This window comes from Engraulis encrasicolus, chromosome 10 (genome assembly GCF_034702125.1).
Source record: "Engraulis encrasicolus isolate BLACKSEA-1 chromosome 10, IST_EnEncr_1.0, whole genome shotgun sequence".
NCBI classification, from domain to species: domain Eukaryota; kingdom Metazoa; phylum Chordata; class Actinopteri; order Clupeiformes; family Engraulidae; genus Engraulis; species Engraulis encrasicolus.
The window spans coordinates 5,361,493-5,372,088 of NC_085866.1; the positions used below are offsets into that span (position 1 = coordinate 5,361,493).

The 10,596-nt window shown below is 42.9% G+C and overlaps 1 protein-coding gene across 1 annotated transcript in view; it reads left to right on the top strand.

Moving 5' to 3' along the window:
* Positions 1-3,205: 3,205 nt before the first annotated feature.
* The window catches only part of prickle3 (prickle homolog 3), a 107,238-nt gene continuing 99,847 nt past the window's right edge, over positions 3,206-10,596 (top strand). Inside the window, exon 1 of the mRNA XM_063207919.1 lies at positions 3,206-3,447. Coding sequence (XP_063063989.1) covers positions 3,406-3,447 — 42 coding nt within the window. The 5' untranslated portion in view covers positions 3,206-3,405. The remainder of the gene's footprint in view (positions 3,448-10,596) is intronic.

Genomic DNA, 10,596 nt, shown 5'->3' on the forward strand with positions numbered 1-10,596 from the left:
GGACAAGACATACAAAACTGACAATTTTCAGACTGACATAAAGTGCAAGACAGGACAGGTAACAGTGATGGACTGGTAACAATGGACAATAAAAAATACAGTACAAATGAACATTAATGAACATTTGACATTCAACATTTAACATTGAACATGTAACAGAGATATGATAATTAAAGAATGTATACAACACAATAATAGAAATAACAACATCCTCATTTGCAGTATTTAATTTCAATATTTAGGCCTGGCCATATTCAGGCAATGAAATTGCAACATTGTGATTGAATACTGCAAATGGGGTTTACAGGAATTCCTTATTTTCTTTCTGATACTGCCATACAAGACCACTGACAGCTTTGGCCGGGCCCAGGACAAAGCCACCTGAAAGCCCCCCCAAACCAGGTATACACCAGGCAGTGGTGTAGTCTACTTTTTATGGTGGGTATACTGTATATTTGAGCATTTTTTGAAGTGGGTATACTGTATGTATATATTTTTTATTTCCATGTAGAAACCCATGCACATATCCTCTGGCATTAAGCACCTCATCTTCTGAGGTTAGATGTACAGTGTCATGATAAAAAAAAAAAAAATTGTGGCTAGTAGAATAGCTGGATGGCTAGAGACTCGGGAAAACCACTAGCCACAGTGGCCCGGCAAGCGAAAAAGTCAATGTCAAGCCCTGGTACACACAATGTAACCTAATAATGGGTCCGGGGCCACTGACCCCTTTGTCACCTGTCAGCTTCACTGCTGCTATAAAGAGTTGAAGATTGGCTTCTCCAAGAAAAAGAGGAAAGGAGACTAGTTGTACGTTTAAAATAGTGATTCATTGTAAATCCTCACAGAAAAGCAAGTCTTAAACCAGAACTATATCTGTGCCTCAAATGGTGTGTTCACTTGTGTGTTCAAGTGTCAGTGCGAATGGCGCATTAATTACTCACTGAAACATAGTGCCCGAAGTGCACAAGTGCACCATTTGAGATCCAGCATACTGTATACAGTATAATCCTTGTATGAGGAGTTTACCGAGATGATTTGGCCTGTGCATGTTCTGCAATGAACGTCCAGCAGGTGGAGTCCTTGCACACCTAATGTCAGTTCATGCCGGACTAGACTACACCCTACACTTGTGCCTCAGGAATTTTAGCTGCATGGCCTTCAGTACAGTTCTTTTTTTCCTATCTGTGGCTGACCATCTCTGTCACATTACATTACCAGTCCTGGCTTTATCTGCTAGGGACCTTGCTAATGCACAGTGGTGGTTCTAAACCAAAATTGCCAGGGGGGCTAGCCCAATGTGTTTTAGGGGGGCACATTTAATGAAAAAAATCTATTTAATATGTTAAGACATTTCAGTTAAAATAATATTGACCATTGACTGTTAAGTACAGGGGCCAGGATAAATTCTACAGGGGCCGTGACCCAGTCTGTAGTAGGGGTGTAGTAGGGGTACACCACTGATATGGAAACGGCCCATGGTCTACCTGTTTTTATTCTGATTGATATGATATGAACATACAGGCCTACATAGGCCTACTAACCTGTCTGTCTGTCTGGTGTTATATAATCTTCCTTTGTCTGTGTAAGTAGTGATTCTACGATACGATACAATGATTTTTTATTCATTATCTTTACAGGAAAATTGTATTACAGATCATTCTTTTTTCATAGATATTGAAAGGGAACAACCCTAGGAAACTGCACTCGGCTGATTAAAGCGGGGAACCCAAAAAGACAAGGAATCAAAGACAAAAAGAAAAGACAAGCGACGCTCTTCTTGTAGTATGTAAGTGAGTGCTATATGGTTTATATGCTTAATATGTTGTGCGATAATGTGTGTGATGTCTTGTGTATTTGTGTATGCTTGCTACTAGACATCTTAATTTCCTCTGGGATTAATAATTGTTACTCTACTATGGTACTATTTCCTCCTGGAAGCGTTTCCCTTCCAGCTGAGTTTAAGTTGGGAGAGCGTAGCTAATGTGATTTGAGGTGAGCTGGGACTAACAAATTGATGTTCCTAAAGGGATTTTGTAATTCCCCAACAAGTCCTATGGCTTCAGGCTTTTGGTCAAAGCTTAACAGGGGAATCCATAGACTCTTCTCAGCAGGGACGTAGCAGCAAATCAGCTCCAATGGGCCCCCAGCCACAGAGGCGCATCTTGCCACCAGGCAAGGCAGGCAGCCGCTTGGGGCCCCCAAGCCACTAGATAGTGAATAACAGCGCATACTGTACTACAGAAGTGGTGATTTTGGTTCAAATGTTCATTCTTTTGCATTTTCGCTTGGGGCCCCACCTGACCCTAGAATCGCCTCTGCCCAGCCATATATATGTATTTTCATAAATCTCACTGTGTGTGGGCCCCCTATAGGCCATGGGGCCCTGGTGACTCAACCATGCTTTACGCCCCTGAAGGACACCCCTGCTTCAGTCTTACATACTCTACTAGAGTTAGATGGGAGCATGTCAAAGCAGATTATGGAGACTTTGTTCCTGACCGTTAACATCCTTTTCCCCATCCCATTTGTAGTTCTACATGATGTGAACAATGGATGCTGAACTCAGTCTCACCCCAGGTAGTGGCTGTGAACTCTTTGTGGCCTTCTGACCTTGCAAATATTTGCTCTAAACTTGGCAAACGGGGCCTTAAACAAAGACCGCTCAAATTTGAGTTGCAATCATAAATCAATACTTAGGGTAGACAAAAAATGTGCCAAAAATGTTCCACGTGTTCACAGTTCAGGAAATAAAACTATGACCTATATTTCACTTGGGCAATTCTATTGTATGGCTATTGTGTTGTTGCAGGTGAAGCGTAATGCGTCTTCTAAGCTGGCTTTTGTACATATCCTTTTCACTGTGGATTCAGAATGTAAGGTGTCCAAGTAAGGACATGTAGCCCGCGGATACATCCTTCCATTAGAATCTGTCTGGCGCACGAGGGGCTTTGGCGACACCTAAGCTACTGCATCGGCTATCGGCTTCCAAAACCCAACTGTCTTCTTCTACAAGCGGCGGAATACGCATTCCTCTGCGTTCACGCAAAATTTCATATAGCGCAATTGCTCAGGGTGTGGGTAGCCTGTCCATGGCACACGGTGCTACTTTGTTACCATTACGTTTCGACACGAAACAATCCTCTAGGTGTAGCCCGCCTCTGCGCGTCACGCACTGAAAGCATTTTATGAGCTATCCCCGAGTCTCCCATCCTGTCCCCGTAGCTCCGCTGGAAACAAAGGCAAACTTCACTGGAACTATGAAAACTTGGGAATTACGCGTGAGCATGGTATCGAGATAGGTGACAACATCGGTCTGGGACAACATATGCCCGATGTAAATATTCGCCTGGAGTCTTCCAGAGGGTGTTGGACAAATAAGCAGCTTGTTCTTGCCCCTTGGAAATGTTCAACCGCGGATCCAAAAAACGTCGCTCCAATCGTACGGTAAGTCTGCTCAAATTTCCTGATACATTGACTGAGTCAGTATCGTGGTATTCACTTCGGGGATCTCGCTGGCACAACATTGTTGTAAGCAGAATGGGTATGCTTTTAGCTCGACTTGCGATCGCCTTTGAAAAAGGTTTAGGCGTTATAACTTTCCACTGTTTCACCTGGGAGGCTATTGGTTGCATCCTGAATATCAGGCAATGTGTAGTCTACAGATGTCAAGCTGGTGCTGTTGGACAAAGGGATTTTTTCCAAGACGTAGTGGATTGTCTTTTTCATTACCTGTCCTGTCCCATACACTTCAGGTTAATTTTCAAGTCGATCAATGGTCAGAATTCATAAAGTTTTGTCGTTCTGATAACGCATTTTAGAATTAAACTGGCCGACGTATTTGGTGGCATGTACAAATAGGCTGTACCCTACATGTAAGCAGTGGTAATGTACAGTTTTACTTACTATACCTAATGCTTAAGGAATGTGCGTTGTCCTTTTCACTTGGTTACAATAGGGTTGTGAAGGGAGGTGCTTAGAGGGAACACGTCACTACCGTTCACCTGAGCAGGTTACCCCAAGCCATATATTTAATGACCACGCGTAATTCAGCACCCTGACATATATAAGATTAGGTAAGGCTGTCATAAAACCATAAAGTAATAACCCACTATTGCTGGTTTTAGATAAACCTTTGGAATTTTAGAGCACTACAGTAGCCTACAGAATTGTGATAGCCCACACAACATCAGAAGAATGTGATTCAATGCTTTTATACAACATTTGAAAAAAAGACACATTTTTGTTATAAACTAGCCTTCTGAGCAGAGAATTAGGCCTACATGGTAAAATCAAGTAGCCTATACATTTGTCTATTGTCACCCAGTGTCATGACACTTTCAGTTCACTTCACACTTCACATGAAGTTTACTTCAAAGTTACACTTCCTTTATACCTCAGGTATCCTCATGTTCTGAAATGATCTCTGCCCCAAAGCCCTGATGATCACGGCACAGAGAGAAAGGGTAAGCTGTCAGTACTGGTGTTCATGCCAAGTAAGAATGTTGGCCAGCCAGACTGTCGTTTTCAAATGTGTGTGTATATAAAACATCTGGCACACTGCTGAGTCTGACTTGTCCAATGGACCCAAACACGGATATTGTTTAGCCTGGACAAAAAAAAAAACAGAAGAGAGGGCTGGCTGTATGAGGATCTGTGCGGGGCTTTAGCGCACTCCAGGGGGTAGGCTGTGGTAATCCACACAGATACTTCCAGTTTATTCGTACACAAATCTGTGATTATTTAAATGGAGGAAGATGTGTGTGTTATTTAAATGGAGGTGTGTGTGTGTGAGTATGTGTGTGTGTGTGTGTGTGTGTGTGTGTGTGTGTGTGTGTGTGTGTGTGTGTGTGTGTGTGTGTGTGTGTTGCAGCATGTGATCTCTCTCCTCTTGGTAATGTCCTCTGCCTGCCTGACAACAATGGAGATGCATCATCAGACATTTTCTTTCCCCTGCCACTCCATTAAGACTACATAGACGTGCAGACTAGAGAGAGGAAGAAGCTCGCCTCGCTCCCCTTTTGTTCCTGGTGTTTGCTTTACTCCTTTCAAGGAAGTAAACAGTAGGATGCCCTGAGAGGCCGTGCTATTGTCTCTGCAGAGCCGCGCCGGACAAGCAGAACAGCTGGAAAATAAATAGATAGCACAAGCAACGCAAAACATTGAGCTCCGCTCTGTCTGAACGTTTCCTTACACATGCCATGAATGTGGAGTGCAATTCAATCCATGCCTGTTCATTTTTTTGACCAAAAGAATTCAAATTGTTTTGAGACTTGTATTGACAGTTTACGTATTCATATACAACTTGTTAGAAAGTTTTAGCAATTGCAATATGAAATTGCATATGGGATATTTCATTCGTATTAAAACACTTATCCTGCAATACTTGACTATGTCTACTTGACCTTGATGAGCCATGCCTTATGTGCATATAGAGATTAAGATTATTTGTGACATTACTGTTAGATTAGTCTAGCCCGAAGCAGGCATCTGTTTCATTTGCTATGTGATCAATGTAATGAGCATGTATTTCTGAGCATATGTAAGACCAAAGAACGTAGGTGAATGAATTCATCTCTCTCTCACAGATGGCATGCGGGAGGTTGCCTTTGCACAGGTTGCAAATCTGCCTTTTATCATGAATCATCACTTTCTACACACGCAATGAATCGGCAGGTATTTGAGGCACTGTAGGGTTGTGGAATGTAGTTAAAGGCTTGTGCACAGTTAAAGCTTATTATGCAAATGCGCATGCAGATTGAGCATGGTAATAGTAAGGCAAGGCAAGGCAATTTCATTTGTATAGCGCTTTTCATACACAAGTGCAATTCAATGTGCTTTACAAAAACGTAAGATAAGATAAAATAAAATGCATAATTCAAAGGTAACGGGCTACAAAATGGATTCATCCTTCGCCTATCGGTGGACGATGTTACCTAAAATGATTTTTTTGAATGGTGCAGCTGTTGCAGACACATTACCACCAACTCCCAGGAGTGGGCCTAGATCAAAGCACCTGGTGAGTTGCTTGTGAGTAACAGCAGCCATAGTGTGAGTGAGGCAGGCTGTCATTTGGAGACTGTGGAGGAAGATGCCGTGCATTCCTCCTTCACATGGCTGAGGTCCTCATCAGATGGTTTTGGAGATGTTAGTTCAGGGCTGGACTGGCCATCTGGCATAGCGGGCCTTTCCCGATGGGCCATGCACCCTCATGGGCCCCTATTTTCAGAAACGTTTAAAAAAGTTCTGCACCGCGAGTTATGAGGGGGCCCTTTAAGCCAAAAGTGCTTGGGCCTTATTTTTCCCCCAGCCCAGCCCTGTGTTAGTTGGTGTGCTTGCTAAGTGGTGGGGTTGACGTCAAATCCACCACCCTCGTTGGGGTGAAAATAGTCAATAGGAAACATATGCCAGAAATGGTCATGCTTGAGAACTCTAGAAATTCAACATTCTCAGGCAGAACTCTTTTTTTTTCTAATTAAAAACTCGACAAGTTTGTGGTTTTGACATCAGTTTTTACCGCTGCCTGCCAAGGAGGTTATATTTTCGGTCGTGTTGGTTTGTTTGTCTGTCTGTTTGTTTGTCGGAGGTCTGCACTCTCTGAGTGCATTTCTAGTTTGTAATTAAAAACTCAACAAGTTTATGCTTTTTGACATTATATTTACAGTACAACATGTCATCAACCAACAGCTTGTAAAACTGAGACTAGTTCTGCAGGGTAACAGTCTGTTGTAGTTCCGCTGTCTGCCTTTTACAGTGTGGTACGCAGGGCTGGACTGGCCATCTGGCATACCGGGCATTTCCCGGTGGGCCCTGCCCCCCTCGTGCGCCCCTATTTTCAGAAATAATAATAAATAAATACAAATCTGACAATAGGGGCCCACAAGGGTGCGGGGCCCATCTGTGAGCCAGTTCAGCGCCGCTTATTATGAGCCAAAAGTGCCCGGGCCCTATTTCTCCCCCATTTCAGCCCTGGTTGTACGTGATGTGTGGGAAAGTTTGCAGTCAGTTTGTGCTTACTGGACCCGAGCGCCTTGTCTCGTCTCGGCATGCGTCTTGTCCAGGCAAGTTGGCTGGAGGTTTCCCAGGATGCATCAGTGGCAAGAGGGCAGTCATGCTCATGACCTGTGACATACGTCTTGAGAATGTTCAACTGAACGGAACACTTTAAAAGTAGCTTTCCCTCAATCTTACAATAATATTTCCACAATCGCTTCAGTGGTTCATCAACGAACAGAGTGAGCGGCACCTTTTGAATTTTGTGTTGCCGCCCTCATCTGATTTATGACTGGTTTAGTGAAAAGTTTAGAGGAGTCGAGCGTCTGACATTCACAAAATTAATTCATCTTCAAACAGGGGCAACTGCATACAAGCAGTTCTCGCGATTGCTTTAGAAGACAGGCAGTGATGTGTGTCATGACAAAGTGTAGGCGTAGGCCTATATGACAGTTAGATGACTATTGTTTTTAAACCTTATTACACTGACAGACAATTTATTGGCGGGTGTGAGCATGTGAATGTCTGTGTAAATGTCTTGTAATTGCATTAATCTTTGGTATCTAAAACATGTACATAAAATATGTGTGTGTGGTCTACACAGCTTTGTGGTCTGTCTGAGAAAAAGGCAGAACGACTTGTGAAGCGCTGCTCTGTTTCAGCTTGACTTGACAGCCTTTTCATCTGGAATCATGCAGAATGTCATCTTAACTCTTGATAGAAATGATGTAGGCCTACCGGTATTATGTATGACAGACATGTTTATTCAAATTATTTAGTAAAAAGCTTGGTATGTGTGAAATAAAAGCATTTTGAAACGGGTTAAGAAATCGCTGCGCAGTAAGAGTCGAGGTGTGTAACAGGCAACACTGTCTCAGATATGAGGTTTGCAAAGAGTACAATACCACCCAGGGATTTTGTTTGTGTACTGCAGGCTACATACTCTACTCCAGTGGTTCCCAACCTGGAGGCCAGGACCCCCAAAGGGGCTGCCAAACAAATAAATGAGGACGGATTTAATTCATGTGTGCGACAAAACAACAAACTGTGAAGGTTAATGTGTAGATGAACAAATAAGTTAGTCAGTGATTAAGAGGAACGGAGTGTATTTGATGTGAATGCTTTAGTTTTCTTGCAGCATGCTGTGAGACCCCCAAAGTTTACAATGGTCGTTTAAGAGAAAGATTGGGAACTGCTGCTGTAATCTACGGTACATACCCCCCATTCCAGAAGCCCTAGCCTGTTCTCTTGGCAACAGAAATGGCTCACTGCAGCTTTAAGGCCGTGTTGTAGGTCACTTGAGCCTTCTCAGGTACAGTAGTCTGGTCTGGGACGCTGATGTAAACCAGGCCTGCAAGAGCCCCAGGGGTGCCTCTCCCAAAGCATCCACACAGAGAAGAACCACTATTGTTACTGTGAATGAAAATGAGACGGCGGTTGTGCGTTTTCTCTCTCTCTGTCTCTCTCTGTCTATCTCTCGCTTTTTCTCTCGCTCTCTCTCGCTCTTTCTCTCGATCTCTCTCTCTCTCTCTCTCTCTCTCTCTCTCTCTCTCTCTCTCGATCTCTCTCTCTCTCTCTCTCTCTTTCTCTCTCTTGCTCTCTCTCCCCCCCCACACCTCCCTCTCAAGCATTTCATCTGTTTCACTATAGCCAATTCGGAATGTAAAAGAATATTTATCTCTTTTCAGGACCACATTCCAAACATTTAAGGCCATAGTAGTGTCTTGACTGTGAAGGAACAACAGGTCAGTTATTTTATTGTTTTTGGCTGTGTGTGTGCATCATGCGCACTTTTGTATTTGTAGGGGGTGGGGTTAACTCACTGTCTTCAAGATACTCCTTGCTGGCCTTGTGTACCTACATGCATTTTACCATCAGGGGTTAACTTAACACATAGCCTACCTTAGCACACATGTCGTTGATGTTGTAGACATATCATGTGTAATAGCATATCAAGGTCATGCCAAGGTGAAATATGAAGAACACTTGAGGATGTACTAAATGGGTATGTGAAAGGGAGAGTGATTGAGAAACTTTGTGCGTGTGCGTGTGCGTGTGCGTGCGTGTGCAAGCGTGCGCGTGTGTGTGAGCTAGAAGCATATCCTCCGTAATTGCTGCAATTAAAGCCTGTTATAGCTTGTTAGAGTCAGAAACCGAATTGACTGGATTAATGAACAAGGTCTGAATTCATTTCAAATCCCTTCACTGAGTGACGGTTCATTATTATTGCTGACTGGATTGGATTGCTATGGCCCGTGATGACTGAGTAAGGAGCTGGGGAACAGATGAGTGCTTTCTTGGGGTCGCTCCTCACATTCCCCAAGTATGTGATGCAAAAGCAGTGATTCTCAAAGTGTGGTCCAGGGGACCACTGGTGATCCGTGACAGAGCTCAGGGGGTCAGCAAGCCAAGGGGATTTTATTTCCAAGTGTAGCTAGCAGTAGGCTATATTTGTAACATAATTGCAAAGCCTAACATCGTTCAAGTCTCATTTTCAGCACTATAAGACTATAAGGCTTGTTATGTGAAAAAAGGAAGTGATCTGCATCGGAATTAGGGATGCAAATTATCCATTAACTCATTAATCGTTAGTTGATTGACTTATCGATCGACTTATGATTAATTGATGAGCGGTGTTTTCAGCTGGAAATCTCAGTGTTTCTTGAAAAAAACTACTCAATCTAAAAATGTCAATTAAAAATTGAGATAAAATACCACATTTAAATTAATTTTATTTCAATTCTTTAATCCAAAGGTGACTTAAATATTCCCACTATTCACACCCCTCTTCACACACACTCGTCAGAGGCCCATTTCACCTGGGTCTCTTGTCAGTTGAATTGTCCATTAATTGCGATTAATGTTTTTTAATCGATTAACGCATTGACTGATTAAAGTCGATTTATCGATTAATTGTTTGCATGCCTAATCGGAATATGTCAAATTGGCACCCATCACCTGTCAATTCACAGGTGGTCCCTGAACATATTTGGGGGAGACAAAGTGGTCCTCGTTCTGAAAAGGTTTGAGAACCATTGATGTAGTGGGAGAGTGAAGGCCCCTGGCTAAGTGCCTGCAGCCCCACCGCCCATTAAAGAGGGTGGGAAAGTGTTAGTTAGTGGTCAAGAGATTATGGTGTTTTGGGAAAGATCTTGAGGAACACCACTTAGACTGTCAGACTGGACTTGTGTATCTACAGAGTCCATCAAACAGATGGTTTTAGGCGTATATGTTAGTAGGGCTATAACAATATTGTATCAAACTGAGAAATTGCGATACACAGTCACGATGCTGTATTGCGGCAGTATCGTGATACTTCCTTTCAAAGTTATGTTAGCCTTCAGTCCAGAAAACAACCACATGATATGATGTGATGATGCTTCCAAGCATCAAATCATCATGATTACTATTTTTAAACTTTTTACAAGTAACATTCCCACAACATCTGCAAAAAATAAAAATAAAACCTCTGCAAAATAAAAAGCAAAGCCTCACATTGAGCAGTGCTGTCTGTGTCCTATAGTGATGCTTCTCCATGCACTCCAAGGTCTGGGGCCTATGCTAATGTAACGGTGGCGAACTAGCAGAGTTGGCATGGAACGT